This window comes from Passer montanus, unplaced genomic scaffold, assembly GCF_014805655.1.
Source record: "Passer montanus isolate IOZ18808 unplaced genomic scaffold, ASM1480565v1 scaffold22, whole genome shotgun sequence".
Taxonomy (NCBI): domain Eukaryota; kingdom Metazoa; phylum Chordata; class Aves; order Passeriformes; family Passeridae; genus Passer; species Passer montanus.
Genome location: NW_024366815.1, coordinates 8,964,245 through 8,981,544, shown reverse-complemented (window position 1 = coordinate 8,981,544; position 17,300 = coordinate 8,964,245). Strand labels below are relative to the sequence as shown.

General features: G+C 37.9%; 1 protein-coding gene across 8 annotated transcripts in view; it reads left to right on the top strand.

The window, feature by feature from the left end:
* The window catches only part of PDE4D (phosphodiesterase 4D), a 314,096-nt gene that overhangs the window by 259,751 nt on the left and 37,045 nt on the right, over positions 1-17,300 (top strand). For all 8 annotated transcript variants that reach the window (XM_039709602.1, XM_039709604.1, XM_039709608.1 and 5 more), the window contains one exon: positions 7,314-7,426. In XM_039709602.1, coding sequence (XP_039565536.1) covers positions 7,314-7,426 — 113 coding nt within the window. The remainder of the gene's footprint in view (positions 1-7,313; positions 7,427-17,300) is intronic.

The window sequence follows — 17,300 nt, the reverse complement described above, 5'->3', positions numbered from 1 at the left end:
GGGACATTTTAGAATGCTTCCCTTAGGAAATAGGTGTGTATTACCAACAGCCACCTATTAACTTTTGAAATCACTGACCACTGCCAGCTAAATCTGATAGCAAGGTAGTGATTTATTAAATGTATTAAGGATAAACCCTGCAAAAATGGTGAATTTATAGAAGTGCCTATTAACACTGTCTTCAAACAAACACCACAACATGTAGTTTGAGCACATATCTTATTAGACACCAAAGGATTTATATGAAGAACAGCCAAATGAATGCCTTAACTCTTGAAAAGCTTTCATTCAGTTTTCCCACTTTATCAGACACCAGGAATTCTACTCAGATTTTTTGGCAAAGACAGATTAAACTTTTTTTAGACTTTGGCATTTATATTTTTTCAATATAGTGTGAACTCAGTCTGCACCATTGCATACCAGGGAGTTCAGCAGTCATCTACACAACGACACAAAATCTTAAGGAAACAGACTTTATCTGCTTTAGTACTTAACCAATAACTTTATTTTTATTTTCTTCCACAGTGATAGCTGAATATGTATTTGTAAAGTTACTGAAGGACACTCAAACCCAAACAGATATAATAACATTCTTTCCCAGATGACACCCCCAATTTTCACATTTCAGCTTAATCTAAGCAAGTTCCAGTTGATAATAAACATTTTGCTACAGAACAGAGTTGCTAGGTTTTGGAGATATTGACTGTCAGGCAAAACCAATAGTAATCTGCTTAAAAGTGAAGCTGATGATTTCTAATGAGCACTTTTGATAAAAACTTGAGCTGTTCCTTTGTGTTCAGATTATGTGTCCTAAGAAAGTAGGAAAACAAAACTGTGATTTGGTCTTTTTAACAGTGAAATTTTACACATTTACATTTAGTGATTTTTATTTCTTGTTTTCATCATAACGTCCATACCAATATATATGAAAAGAGCTCTTCAGCAAAATCCTGATGGGAACAGTGTAAAATCCTTTGATCCCTTGTAGCAGGGACAAAGACTACTACAGAATTGCAAACATGACAGCATCATCATTTGAGCCACCCACTTTTTTATAAAAATGGCTTTTTATTTTCTCAACTGCTAATCAGATCACAGAATGGTGGAAACTGAAAGGGACTTCTGCAGGCCACATAGTCCAATCCCCCTGCTTAGACTGTGCCAGCTGTAGCTGGTTGCCCAGATTATGTCCTGATGACTTTTGAAGACTTACAAGTATAGAGAGTCCCCAGAACAACCCAACCTGTGCCAGTGTTCAGTCACACTCACAGGGAAAGTTTTGCAATGCTCAGAGGGAACATCCTGTTGTTTAGTTCATGCCTGTTGCCTCTGATTTTGCTCCACTTTGAAAATCTTTCACTACTCTCATTATGTTGAATCAACAGCAGTATCCTTCTTGGAAAGAAACTGGCTTACAGCTATAGGGGAAACTGATTTGATGATATATTCTCTCCACTAGAAGAAATATTTTTTCTATGATATAAAAATAGGACAAGAAAGCAACTTGAACAATGAATCCATTATTGAACTCCTCATCCACAAGAGAATAGAATTGACACAATTCTCTCATAACTGTTGGGAGAAAAAGAGATTTAAAAAATAAATAGATCTTTCCTAAAATTTAGGTTTTTAATTTAAAAAGCAATAAAAATACATTAAAAGGACATTGTGCTACTTGAGCTACTTGAAAATCAAGAGCTTTCACCTTTTTCATTTTGGGCAAGGCTGATTGTTTGATGAAAAGGCTTACTTCTTTTCATCAGTGAGTAAGTGACAGTGGTCCTTCTGGCAAATCCTTATAGGCAGTGGAGTAAGGAATGTGTTAGTACTTTGCTAAATTGGTCAGAGGGGAAAGAAGTGTTGGTAGGGATGAGTGTTAATCAAACAATATTCATTTGGCCTTGCTGGATATTTGATAATAGCAGAGTGGTTTTAAACATTCACATTCGAAAATTTTGGCATGCTTTGTCATTGAGGCAGTAAATTATTTAAATATACTGTCTGTACTGAATGCATTTTTCCTGCTTGGCTTCAACTGAAAACACTTATTTTAAAAAATATTCTGCCTTACTATGATGTCTCAAGACTGTTGTTTAGACAAATTTGCAAATACTTCATACAGAAATTCTTCTAGACTTTGGGGCAAATTACATGAGTATGAGTAACATGGTTCCAGACCTTTTTTTTCCAAGAAATTAATAAAATTATTACAGAAAAAAAAAGCCAGCACAAGTTAGCAGTTCCACACAGAGAAACTGAACCATATAGTGAGATATGCCTAATGATACAATTTATGTAAAGGAATCAGAAGTGTTTTATTCATTTTAAACTAACTGTTATAGGCCTGTTTCAAGAGCCCAGTAAGTTTTTCCTAGGTATCTGCAGTGTTCCTGTTACCTGGTCTCATAACAATATAAATGCACACTTTTTTTTCCTTTTGCCCTTGACATAGAGTCTTAGTACACAGAGATATTATTACATGAGATACTTGGTTTGTTCTAAGACCATGAGAGAAAGAAAATCTGTTTCAGGAATAAAATTTACTTTTTTCTAGATCTTCATTTAATGTGTTTTGTTTGTACAATTCTTTATGCACTCTTTTTTTATTATGTAACTATAATAAAGTATTTTGACAAGTAGAGCATAACTAGAATTTATCATTTTCCTCCTATTATACCCTGAAGTTTCTACCTTCTCTGTTCAAGGAGATAAGGCAGTTTTCACAACCTAAGGCTAGTGCTACTTGTATAAAGCAGTATATATCCTTGTCATTTGGACAGTCTCCGTATATGTGTAAGGCTACTAACGTGTACAAAGAATTTTTCTTTATTTTGAGAAGAAACTTGGAGATATTCCTAGAATGGAAAAATGAGTGTTATGAATGGGACCATAAAGACACTTGCTGAGAAACCTGCTGCAGCTGAGTGGTTTTCCCAGATGTTCATTCTAAAATCTGATCAAGGGTATTGGTTTGCCTGTGATCGTAGAGAGATACACACAAACTTCTTGAACAAAAATATCTTTCATAATTATACTTTATCAACAGCAACACATGTGAACACTCCACAAAGATAACCTTTTAAGTCACAATATATGTGACTTTTCTTAGTAGACATAAAAAGAAATTAAGTTGTATGAAAATGGATGCTATTTCTATGCTGAATAATAGCTAACATGGCTATAATTAATAGAAACTATCAATATTGACTAAATATATCAGTCACTTCAATTTTAGGCCATCAGTTAAGTCTCTAAGTATGAACATCCTCATTTACAGAAAAAAATATTGATTTGAACCTCTGAGGATTTTATTGAAATGGTAGTTGTAAAAGAAACTGAAGATCTTGATTCTGCAATTCTGTTGCTCCAGAATTCAAGCAGTAGGCTGAAGAACAAAAAGATGGACAGAAAACTCAGGGATGATGTCCAGAGTCTGAATCTCACAGTAGGGGCTTCTCGCATGACTGCCATGACTTTTCAAATATCATGGAGAATGGCTTAGTAACTATATCAGCCATTTAGCTGAAGATACTGTGATGTATCCCATTAGGTCCCATAGACTTATCTACCTTAGGGGTCCTTAGGTGGTACAAACCTATCCTCCCTTACAATGGCTCTGCTATCCCAGTCCCCATCCATTTGTCTTCTCAAGAGGTGTGTAAATAGAGAAATGAAGATTGTGACAAAAATGTGTTGAGTACCTCAGCTTTCTTTTCATCTGTTGTTAGTGGTTTATTTTCAGCATTGTTTATCGGGGGGTGCACACCTTCTTTGACTTTCCTTTTCTGGTTAGATCTTCTGTTCATTTAGAATAGCCTGAAGGTTTTCAGAGCTTCTTCCAGCAGCCCACAGCTCCAAAAGACAGTACACATGCCAAGACTCTCTGGATCACATCACTGCTTAGCAGAGTTCTTGTCTTGTCTCCAAGACACTCCCATTTTAAGGCAAGTTGTCAAAGCCCTTCACTGTGTGCTTGCTGAGTCGACTTTTTTACAGGATCTTTGCATCACTTAGATGATCTCAACTGATCAGACAATAATAAAGAATCTGTACTTATATTTTGATTTTGCTGTTTTGAAATTCATCAAAATACTACAAAGATTAGTACAAATACACTTGAGTGTTTTTCTACTTGAGTGGAAAAGTAAAATATTGCTTTTTGTTCTCCAGAAGTAGAAGAATAACCTGTATGAAAATCATGACAAACCATTACGTAAAATGGACACTCTACATAAGTATTGCCATATAGTAATTTTTTCTCTTCAAAATTTTTGAATAGAAATTATTCCCAAATAACCAAGTTTAAGTGCAGCCATCTATGGTGGTGTGTTAGGCACTGTGCTAAGAATCAAGTCTTTTATAAACACGGATAGTAGAACACTGTTTAAAAAAATAGCTGTACAGTGCCAAATTATTATGGTAGAGCTTTTTCTTTCTGCTAGCCTTTTATTGTTGTTGGTTTGTTGTTTTTTTTTTATGTGCCATACTGAAAGCTACATATATTGGAATTGCCTGTAATCTGTAAACTGAAAAGAGAACACTTGCTGTCACTTCCTTTTTTCTAAAAGCATATACAAAATAACATGCAAATTCTTAAAGCAGCTGGTGTTAAAATGTTCTCTTCCTCATATTAAAGCCTAATGAGACATAAAAGAACCTTTGACATTTCAAGATGCCTCTCATTTACAGAAGTTAATCTGTTTTAAGACTTCATCATCTGGGTGGGGAAGCTTGATCATATGTCTAAAACAAAAAAACCTGATTGGTAGATCAGTCCTGGATCTAATTACAGGGTGTTATCTTGGAGGTAACAGAGAAGTCAGAAACAGTGTCGTGAGGCTCTCAAAGCTGCACAGCTGATGATTATTTTTTTATTCTTAGCTTAGTGGCACCAGAGTGTTATACTTGAAAAGCTGTTAACCACAACACTTTCCACCACATTGTGTAACAACAAAAGTGTGGGCCAAATTTAGAGCTTTGGTACTGTTCAGAAAAAAGCTTTCCTAGGGTTATTCTGCCCTTCAGAACTGCAGGTGTGCTTGTTTGATGGGTACTTTGCCATCATTTAGAAAACCTTTTATTTCCATTTAAGATTGGTCTGGCAGCTCTGAGTTCTAAGAATTGTCAGGAGGTGCCAAGTCCAGCAAGTCTTAAGCCTAGCATTGGGCATCAGAATTTTACTTAGCCTGAGTGGTCAGTCGGGTCCCCACGGCAGTCACAGACTCTTGAAGTGTGGCAGTCTGAAGTGGGAGATTGTGAGAAGCAACCTGAGGGTGAGGTACTTGTGAGTGATGGATTCTGCTTTCTAATGTGCTTTGAGATGTACTGGTAAGGGAAATAGTAGATAAAGATTCCTGAATGTAAGGTGCCATTGGTAATGTATGTATTTTTGCTACATTAATAGCAAACTGAACATTTTATTAGTTTTACTTAAATATTGTATCCCTTGAGTTTATTTTGTTGTTTTCATACTTCTTGGGGAAAAAAAACCAAAAACTTAACTAGATACTGTCTTAAATATTAGAAGGGATGTTAAGAAGGAAGATCTTGTTAAGAAAAACATGGTTTCCAGTATCTGATTTTCAGGAATTGCTGTTGGGCAGGCTTCAGGCTAGCAGGAAAATAAGATCATACAAATTTGTTTTACTGAGTTCAATAATTAGTGATCTGTGATGTGTGTTGCATTATAGACCATCATGGATTCTCTTTCAATAGATAAACAGGCTGGAAATCCTGACTTTATTGGCCAGGGAATTCCTTTGGATGAGACAGCATTTGTAGTAAGTATGCATCTGAATGACAGAGTTTACAATTTAATGGGAAGGGTTTATGTTGAATGTTGGTTAATGTGTTTACTGAAGTGGCAAGCATTGCGAAATTTTCATTAAATGGTTCTGCCAATTAATCCTCCTGTATTACTTTTTTCAGATGATAGTGAACTTTATTCAAAATTGTGGGGTGTTTTTACAATAGCCACAAGTATGTGAAGTTTAAAAGTTGTGAGGGAACTTGAAGTTTCTGAGCATGTGCTCAGAAACAGAAAAAGGTACAGGTCTAGCATCCAGGATGTTGTAAAGTAATGCATTGAGCTATTTGGCAGTAGTCCATGCTGGGATGTTTTATTAGAAAAGGAGTTTTAGTTAATTTCTTTTCCTGATTTTTTTGCCTGTCTGACATTTTGAAAAGAAGGTTAATTTGATGTGAAACAAGTTAAGGGAGATGTTAGATGTCCATAACTAGCCAAGGGAGATGTTAGATGTCCATAACCAGCTGGCTCATCGAAGAAACCTTTCTCTGCCTTGGAGGAATGTTTGCATGTAGCTGATCTAGATGTGTCCATACAAGCAGTTTCAAAACTTGATGTTTCAGATGCACAGCTTGCAAGATGGGATACCTGGGCTAAAACTCACTCAGCTCTGAGTTCTATGTGGAGAAGCATTCTTGCCTTTGGATCTACATTAGAAAAAAAATAGCCAGGCTTGGTGGGTGAGGCTTGCACTCTGTATATGGGATTATTTTTCTAAAATTATTTGCATACTGACAGATTTCCTGTAGTTGGGGAGTTATTGAAGAAGGGTATGTCTTCCTGTCTGTAACTGAAACTTCAGCAAGACAGTTAGCTCCAACTGAATATTTAGCAATTTTGGCAAAACCATGGTTTTCCATACCATTGTTGGGTTCATTTCCCATATTGTGTTCCTATGTCCAGTTCCAAAACCTTTTTATCGGTTCTTTTGTGCTTACAGCCAATATGCGATACTTTGTGTCTGCTCTAGCACACACACTCACAGACTTTGGGTTAGAACAAACACGACAGCATCATCTGAGCACTCTGACAGCCGGCGCTTCGGCGGGCCGGCGTTGTTCGGAGCACTTACATGTGCTCTTACGCCTTCCCCCACGCTGCTATAAAGGTGACACCGTCAATTCCTGATGGTGCCGCGGTCGGTAGGTAAGAGAGGCACGGGCAGGACGGCTCGGCGCTGCCAGCCGTGCCCCGCGCTGGCCCCGCCGCCGTGCCGGGCGCGGTGCGGAGCCGGACGCCTCCCTCGAGGGGGCGGCGCTGCGGGCGGCAGCGGCCCCGGGCCGGCGGCGAGCCGAGGCTGGAGCGAGCCCGGCGGGACCAAAGTTACTTGCCCGCAGCGCCCCGGTGTCTCCGCAGAGCGCGGCCCAGCGGAGGGGCAGAGCCGGCAGAATGAGGGAGCAGCGCCCGTGCCCGGGCCCCGGGCAGCGGAGGATGGGCGCGCTGGCGCTCCCGGTGAGCCCTGTGAAACGCTTGCAAACTGAGCGCGCCTTTCCCTGTCTTTTCGCAGAGGAGGCCTACCAAAAACTGGCTAGCGAGACCATGGAGGAGCTGGACTGGTGCCTGGACCAGCTGGAGACCCTGCAGACCAGGCACTCCGTCAGCGAAATGGCCTCGAACAAGGTAGGAGCCCGCGGGCTCGGCCCCGCCGCCCCGCTCCCCCCTGAGCGCGGGCCGGGGGTCGCGGCAGCCGGGGCTGTGCCGGGTCAGGGGCGGCCGGAGGGGCCAGGGCCGAGAAACCTGACCTGGGCAAGCAGTGTCCAAACGTAATTTTGGGAGCGGGAACGGTTTCTGTTGTGGTTTTGTACACCAATTCTTTTAAATTTGAATGCAAGTTGTGAAAGTGATGCAGGTCTTGTAAAGCTACACTGTTCTCTTGTGTGCGTCAGTTTAAAAACAAAAAGAGATTGTTCAGGGCTGCTGGCAATTATCTCTTCAGTTGCTCCTTCTTTTCACAGAACCCCATACAGAATTAGGGATCTTTCCTAGAAACGGTGTAGAAAGTAGCATGAAAGGTGATAAAGATAGTTCCTGAGCCCAGAGGAGCTGTATGGTGGATTCTGCTTGTAAACAATGATGATGACGGCTCTCATAATGCTATTTGTTGTGAAAGAACATGCCCTCAACCAAAGTGCCATCACAATAGACACCTACATCTAGAGGTGTGCTTCTGCAACAGAGTGCGCACTTCCTTCTCATCCTGGAAGCTGAGGATTTGCATTGTCTGGGAACTCTGTGCCGGGATCTGCTATGGTCTGTATGTGCTTTGGTTTTGCAATTTGAAATTGAGTTTCCACATCTTATATTTATAAGTAAAATTTCTTTCCTGATTTTGATTTGTAAGAAATATGCAGGTACATTTCTGGAGTTAGTTGTTTTTAAGGTGAATTAATAAAAGTGCTGTGTTACTTCAAAATTTATTTTTATATTTTTCATCAACTGAATACTTGAACAACAACATATACAATTAGAAATTATAAGAAAGCTTCAATTAAACAGGATAGTTTTCCTACTCTTATGTTTGCAAAGGCAGATGATGATATTTTAGCATCTTTTCACTATTTCAGTTGTAATTAATATTTTGAGTTGGAAGGTAATTTTGACTTAGCTTATGCCTTCTTAATACTCCACTGTCTTGCTTTCACTGCTCTTACCAAGTATCTGCTCTTTGTTATTGACTGTTTTTAAGTTCCTGTTGAAGTGTGCCTGCATGTGAGATATGACATATCTGCATGCTTGTGCAGTTTAATTCCACAATGTAATATTCCCTTTGCTTTTCTTGGCTTTAGAGACTCTTAGCACCAATTTGATCTCTGTTTTAAGAGTTTCCTGCCTGGCATTACACTATTCTCAGAACTGCATTTTCAGTTTTTATTGCAGCTGAAAGATCTTGTTGCTCAGTATGTATTGTGTATGCATTTGTAAGCTACAAAGTCAAGAGTTTCCAAGGCTCTTTCAGCACTGTATGTCTGAGACTTTGTTTCCAAAGGGAGTGAGATCAGACTGACACATGCAACCTGGTCTTTTCTTGCTAACAAGTTTGAACACCTGTCAATTTCCTGACTTTTGATGTTTGTATAACCATTCTTTCACAAAATGTTGCATTTTCTTCAAGTATTTCTTTCCTAACTCCCTATAATAAATAAGATATGCAGTGTTTTTTATTAACAGTGAGGGTAAGCTGTTTCTAGAATGAGGTAAAATTAATTGCAAATCAATGTTTTTTTGGGTTTGCCATGTATATTCAGATTTTTACAAAAAGAGGACATTTTAAAAATAAAATTTGACAACTGATTTGCATCTATAAGTAGACTCAGAGGTGCTACTGAGTTTGATACTATGTTTTGTTTGTACTTGTTTGAATAAGTAAGCATTTTCACTCTCTTTTCGGAAATCTAACTCCTTGTATACAAATTTGTGTCATCTTTCAGTGTTCATTTGGGAGGTTTTTGTTTTGGTTGGTAAGATAATTTTAAAAAACCAAAGAACAGACAAAAACACCAAAAAAATCCAAACCAAAACCAACAACAAAGTGTAAATCTGTGCCACTAACCAGCACGTGAACCATCTTGAATATAAACCAATAAGCCCATACCATATTGTGAGAAAAATTAATGCAGGAGGATTTTCATTTTGGGGTACAGCAAGTTATTCTAAAGAATAATTCCAATCCTTATTACTGAAACATACCCAGCATTTATATAATACCTCCTATTGTAATATAACTGCAAACTTTGACCTCTCAGTGAGGCATATGGATAAATTATACTATTTTACTTTATTGAGAAACAGAAGAAGAAAAGCTTTGCTCAAGGCTGAGAACATAGACTTCAGTACAGAAGTGAACATGCAAGCATACTTTGTTCTCTGTCTGAAGAGTAGGTCCTGTAAAATCAGATGAGAAAGTCAGGAAAAGGAATGTTGGTGGTACAGAAGAACACAGTTTCTCACAGTGTTTCTCTCTTTCCTTTTGTCTGGCTTTCTCAAAGAACCAATGCACAAGCCTGACTGATTGTTGGTGTGGTGTTTTTTTCCCCCTGGACCTTCAGCTACTTCCCTTACTTATTTCTCTCCCTTTTATCTTGTATGCAACAGCATTTTCATCAGTATTAGTTTTCTTTATTTATGTGAACAAGTTCAAGACATAAGGGATGGTGTAAGAATTGAACTCTGGACTAGGTAAGAACTTCTGCCCATTGTGGAAAGGCTGCCATGGTAGAGGAAAAAAAGAACAGGGTGGGAGCTGTATTTCATGTCCTGAATGCTTGGAGTAATTCAGGGAGTGAGTCTTAACTCCAGTCCCTTTCTGTGCAGTGAGTTGACAGTCTGAACTGTTGGCTTCATCTGTTTGGAATCCCTTTACTGTTGTAATGCTTGCGTAGAACTAGCATTAGCATATCCCAGTCCAGGGATATTTATTTTGTTTAGATGCCCCTCATGCTCAATTAGCAGTAGTCTATGACGTGCCAGCTCACGGCTTTGGATGACAGAAAGTGGAATGACGCAGATACATAAGAAGATCCTTCTTCTCCCTACTTAAAATTGATTAAAGCAGTAGTGACAGGGTGCTGTACACAACCTCTGGATGTGCCCCGGTAAGTTGTGGGACTAAGCGTTACCCAAAAACTTTGCAAGCAGGGTGTAGGTCTGTTCTGTAGGAAGCCTGCTGTGATGCTTGGCTGCCTACATTACATCAGTATGACTGAAATATCCAGATTATTTCCCATTTCCCAGTCATTCCCATGATACAAAGATTTCCAAATGCTTGCAGCCATTGCATGTGAAGTAACTGATGGTTACTATGGTGTATCTCTGGTACACCCATAGGCATAGTTTGTAAATCAATGTGATTTTGAAAGGACATAGTATGTAGTTGTACTGTCACTTGTCATCGTGTTGTTATGAATCTTACAGTATGTGGTGTCTTACATTGCTAGCTTCTGAAATTGGGTACTAGCAGGAGAAAAGCAGCTTTTTAAAAGTGTAGGAAGTTTGTCATTATTATGTTTCCTCTAGAAACCCTTTAAAGTTTTGAAAGGCTCCAAAGCAAACATATAAGAAGCACCTTAAATTTTGAAAATTTCTTAAAATGTCTTTCATTTTTGGAGAACTGTCTGGTTTTCTGTATCATGTACTCTTAATATTGCCTCATATTAGTGGATTGTAGTATTGTGTTTTTCTGAGTAATGCTTTCTTGAACAGATAAAATATAATTTTAGGAAATAGTTTACAAATCTGGGTAGTTAGAGATATAGGCATAATTAGATATCATTATTTAACTGTTCAGATTTCCACATATCCCAACCCATATCCCTTTTTGTTAAACTGAATTGTGAGTAATATCTGCTGAAAAATATGTGATTTAGGAGGCTACTAACTTGTTGATTGTGATTTCTAACTTTAGATACAGCTGCACTTTGATGCACATATACAAGCAAATGATATTTTAAAATTTCCAAGTTGCAGAGTGATGATTGTTTCCTTTTTTAAATTTTTAATATTTTCTTTCTTTCTTTTTAAGTAGCATCCTAGGTTTTTTTCCCTGCTAAATAAGATTAAAGCAATACTTAATAGATTTTAAATTCTCTGGGAGAAGAACTCTCTACTTTCAGTGTGCAGTTTACCACTACCTAGTTTATGGATCTGAGAGTTATTCTGTGATAGACAATACACAAATTAAAAATTCCAGTAATAAAAATGTAACAACTCCTCTCTGTTAGAGAACATTATTTGCAGAGTAGTCAAACATGGAGGAGTATGTATAATGAAACTTGTTTGCAAAAGTGTATTTTCACTTCTGTAATCGTGATTTTGCAAGCATCTCTTGTTGGGTGCTTTATGTGCCTAAGTATCTGAACTTAGACATGGGAAAAGTTTCAAACTGAGTTGTTTTTGTTTCAGCTTTAGCTCTCCTGCAGATGATGTTATTTGCAGAAGTTGCTAATAACTGGTAAAGAGCAAGAGTTTAGAAGATGTCAGTCATAGGGCACTTCTTTCCCACTACAAGTGCAAGTGAATACCCTTGTCCAGGAATCTCTTTTAGGTTTTAGAGCTTAGAAAATTTTGATTTCATTTAGTCAGACCACATTAATTAAAAACATATTTTTTAAGTATAGACTTTCTTATAATTGTGCAGGTTGTATACTAGTATGTGCAAATGCTTACAGATTAGAATAGAAGTCTCTTTACAGACAGTTATTAGTGCTATTTACTTTAAAAAAAAATTCAGATTTCTTTTGGTGATTTGAAAATACTCAAAGTATCAATTTTATCAACCAGCTAGTGTCCAAAGCCTACCCTAATGTAACACAGGGCTTATATTTATGGTCCTGAACTTGTCACCGACTATGTACATCTAAACAATAGTGTTAATTATACTTTATTTTTAAAAATTACTTACCTGTAAATATTTAATGTAAACCAAAATGATATTTGAAGGCAACTTGAAATCTGTTCAGTTACTTTTTTTTTTTTTCACATTTCCTCCTCTGCTACTTTGAGCTGGTTTGTAATCACATTTTCTTACTGCTAAAAAGTATTTTTCCTTTCTTCTTTTCAGCACTAAAAAGCTCACACAGGTAATGGGTGGCTGACTAACATAATATCTGGGGAAAGAGTGAGGCTAAATTTATTACTTAGTTCAAATAATGGGCCATGTATAAACCCTAAAGTGCTTCAAACAGAGGTGCTGTGTTACCTTCACCACGTTTTCCCAGGAAAGCCCTGCTGCCAGCATTCCAGCATGACCCTTGCTGGGGTGGAAAGAGCAGGGACAGAGCCTCTTGGCAGCTCTTACACAAAAGCCCCCGCTGAATGGAGAAGCATTATTGTGTTACCCCAGGCTGACAGTAGGTCTCTGAGTTTACCCAGAGAGCCCAGAATAAATGGAGCTGATGACAGACTGACTTCTGATTTAGTCCATCCATCTGTTTTATCTTTGTCTTGTTCTGTGAAAAAGCTTAAGTGCTGTGGTGGCCAGCAGTTTTGTATGGCCCTAGATAGGCTGTGTCTAGAACTAATCAACATGACTGAGTCTTTTGTTAACAGGCTAGAGTTTACCGTTGTCTTTTTTCTGTTCTTGCTTCCAGCTTTGGGGTTAGGTTCATGGCACAGTGAGGAGCTTGTCTTCAGAAATTACCTTTTGTATGTAAAAGCATAATTTTTTTGCAATGGTTTTTCCAAATGTGGAGCTCAGCCGGAGTAAAATTGTTTCCTCTGACACAGCCACTGGTTAAATTGACATGTTTTCAGTTAAGGGACAAGATAATATGTCATATCCACTTAAGAGGATTTAAACATCGGTCATTCACTTGGGTTAGCTACTGCATATTAAAAAATAGGTACTGGAAACATAACACTACAAAAGAAATTTGTTGTTTTCATGAGTAAATATAGGGTTTGTTATGTGGCAGTCCTCTTATATAATGGCAATGCCATTGCATTTTTTCTGGCTGACATTATAGTTTAATTGGGTCTTAAATTCTCAGATCTCTCTAAGAAAATCTGAGGATTTGGTTAGCTCTTTAGAGTACTGCTTATGATTAAGATTGTGATTAAGGTGAAGCTGTTAGCCAGAAACTGCTTGTTCAATGCAGCATCAGGAAACTTTTTATTCATTAAAGATTTCAGTTTGTACAGTGACATAGTAAAGGTATACTCATAAGTGGCAAGCCTCAGTTTTGGTTAGTGCACACTTGTGTGGCTTCCCCAATTGTGTTGTTCTTTATAGCAAAAGAGAAGGGCAAGAGTATTGTGGAAGTAAGGAAAGACTAGTTTTGAAGGAAAACTGCTTGCTTTTCATTCACTGAAGCCAGACTGAAAGACTTTCAAGACCTCTGCGCTTCAGTGCAGTTCCCTGTACACAACTTTACTTGCTCTCAAGTGAGACTTCTCATGCTTCTGGAGAGCAGCAGGCTTGCTCTGGAGTAACTGCAGTGATGAGTGAGGTGTACATATATGTATACATAAAAAAATATATGGAGATAGCACTTTCCTTGCTGTACTGTACAGGGATGTGCTGCAGCAAGATAAAGGGTGAAACTTGTGTTCCTGAAGATGCTTTGCACCAGCCTCTCTTTATCATTTATGGACACTTATATCTTCTCAGAAACAAGTGGTTGCAGTAGTGGTGCCACTTCACCTGTGGCTGAATCTCTTCTGTACAAATCCTGCTGCTTCTGTATGGGTTGTGGGGTTGCTGACAACTGAGAAATATCATGAAATGTAGTTTTTCTGCTAGGATAGTGAAGTAAATGTAGCGAGCGAGGCTCAAGGCAACTGAGCTGTGAGCAGCCCTTACTCCTTGTGTGGGTACGTAATGGCAAGCACTGGCCTCCTTGGGCCATGACAAGCAGGCACTTGTGATTTCAAAACACCTTAAATCTGTGGTAGGATCAGCCTCTTCCACATTTTTTGGGACTCTTCTCCAGTAGAATTATCCAGCACAAGCTATCCAGTTCTGCACCAGTGGAAAGGAGCCTAGAGTTCATAGACATAATTGTTGATAGAAAGAACACTGGTATTTCAAGGCTCAAAAACAAGATAGGAACTCTGAATCTCACAGATTCAGATTTTATGTTAAATTTTAGAGGAAAAATAGGTTTTTGCATCTCTCATTCACTGCTTTTTGAAAGGTTCTGGATGTAAGAGATGTGTAAAAGAGGCATTATGCCTCTCAGAGGCTTGCTATTATTTAACAGTTCTCAGCTTTTTAGCTGCTTCTAAGATTGCAGAGCTTCTCGGTACCTAATAACTTGATAATTTTTTCCATAAATATAAACAAATGGTCCATGCCAACACACAAATAGACCTTTTTTTGTAGCTTCTTTAATTATAGGAAATACCACAGTATGAAAGATTCTTTCCTTTAGCATAATGGGACAGAAAAAACAGACAAAATCTTACAGAGTAAATAACTAGGGTTTAATATGGGAAAGCTACATTATTTTCAACCACCATGATAACAGATTTTAAAACTATTAAATTTTTCCAGGAATTGAATTATTTATTTAAGAAGCAAACATCATTATGCCTTTTTTTTTGGCATTTACAAATATTTTTTTTTTCCCAAAAACTCATATTTGGAAAGGTTTTTCATAGGTATGCATATCTTATAACTTTCTTCTTAGTAGTAAGGTGGTATTCATAACAACTGAAAGGTATAAGAAGTATCTAAATACTTGTGGCTCCTTGTGAATGTATTTGAAGCCAAGAATGTTGTCACTGTGTTCTTGGTAGGGTGCTGCTTTAGTCAGCTGTAACATATGAACTGCAACATATGAAGAAGTTAGGAAAGCAATGGCCATCTTTTTTTTTTTTCCTAAATAGATTTTGTGTTTCTAATAAGAGGCAGCTTCTACTATTATATGAAGTTTTGGTACAACAAATGTGGTGTTTGCTAAAATGTCGCTTCAGACTTTGTCTCATAAAGACACTGTACTAAGAAATTGTTCTTCTGTTTCAGTTATATTAGCAGGGATTTTGATATCATCTGCTAAAACTTTACATGTTCAGGAGACTCACCACAGGATTAAGTATATTGTAGATGATATTTCCCGGTCTGTGATTTTTTTTCCTTGTTTTTGTTTTTTTGATAAAGCTTATTTCAGTAGAAATTGATCCCAGTTAACTCACAACCAGTCCCCATGTGAGATGCAAAACTGAATCTAGGCAAGCTAAGGCATGATGGAAAGTGATGCTACTCATCCTGCCTTGAAACCATGTGAGCAGGGCAGTGGCCAGCACCTGCCTCTGGAGCTTGTTCACCTCTGAGCAGGTTTGCCTCTCTGTTTGCCTGCTCCAGGTGTTGAAAAGGAGCTGCACAGACAGCAGTACCATCTCCAATCGCCAGCAGTGGAGCAGCACTGAATCAAGCTAATGTGTCAGGCCTGATTACAAGATTCTTTAGAAACAAAATTTAAACAGCATGCTGCTTTTATTAAGTTGTAGTCCACTAATATATGGCTAGCTGATGAAAATGAGCTGGTTGAATACTTCTATAAGATCCTACAGCAAGACAATACCTTCCACTAAACCTTCCACTCAGAATTGCTGCTGGTTTATGCAAAATGAAGTAAATGTTAATTTTATTCTGGAATTAACTGCCAAGCTTTACAGGAATAGTAAGGTTAACTTCAACCTTCTAACCATTCCACTGTGTCAGTCATGTTACCCAGATGTGTAAGCCCAGGAGTATTTTTTATGTATGTAAAGATGTGTGGTTTTTGATTGAATTTGTTTACATGATTTAGAGGACCTGTAAAAGCAGGCGTTAATGTATTTAAACCAGTCTATCTGATTTGTGTTCAAGGTTGACTGTACATCCTTAATGCAGTAGTTTTATCCGGGGTTACAGACAACCTCACACTGCCAGCTGAGGTACTAATATTTTCATAAACATGATTTTTGTGATCCAGAATCAGCTGTTGTAACAAAGACGTCATTTTCTAATGACCAAGAGTAAAATAAATAGCAAAAAAGATGCTTTTGTTACTATTAAATCAAATTCTAAGAAGAGGACTCTATACTAGGAAGGTAGAATTTTGTAATAAAATATGGTTCTCTTGTTCTGTACCGATATCTGTCAATAGATTCAGAACCCCTGCACCAGTTGGTACTTAGAAAGTTATTTCAGTCGCAGTGACTAGATATGAAGATATTTTTTCCTACTCTCTCCCAGTGTAGTGGTTTGTACTGAGCATTGTAAAGTATAAATGGAAGGATTATTTTATGTAGAAACAGTGACTTTTCATAATATATTGCCACCCCCCCCCCTTTTGGTGCTTAAAAGAGTCATCGAAATGAAGAACAGTTTTTAACAACTGAGGATGTGATTCACATGTGCTTGCTGACACAAGGAAGCAGTTGTTTTCAGAGCTGATCAGAACAAAGGAAGGGTAAACATCCTAGCTTTCATTTAGTTTATGCTATTTAGCAGTATTTCTACAAACTTCATCCCTGGTACATGGAAAAAGTAGTCCAACTCTAATGAGCAGAAGGCACAGTATAGCTTAGAGTAAGAAAAAAAGAAATAGCAGGACAGTGCTCTTTCACAAATAGAGTAAAAAACAGTCTATGGAACAGAAACAAATAAAAAGCAGGCTGCTGGATAGACACTGTGGACCTGAGCATCTTCAAGTATGTTTTAATGAAAAATTACCAAGACAGACTAGAAAACAGACTTTTTTTACACATGTAATAATGTTTTGAGTAGTTGATGTGTTTGCTAAACTATATTGGCACCCGTGGTAAGTAATGACAAATACAAGGAACATTTGAATTTGTATTTTTAATGATTTGATAACTTTAAAAAAAGTAAAATTGCTCTTTGCTTCTGCAAATGGTTATGCAGGTGTGCTACTGCTGACTTTACATGTGGTTGATGTGTTTGTATGTCAACATGAGTGTGATTCTTGGCTACTGTTGGTAAGCTTTGTGGCCACATTAGTGGCACTGGTGAATTTGTTACCTCCTGTACAGTGGGGACACCCTGATACCT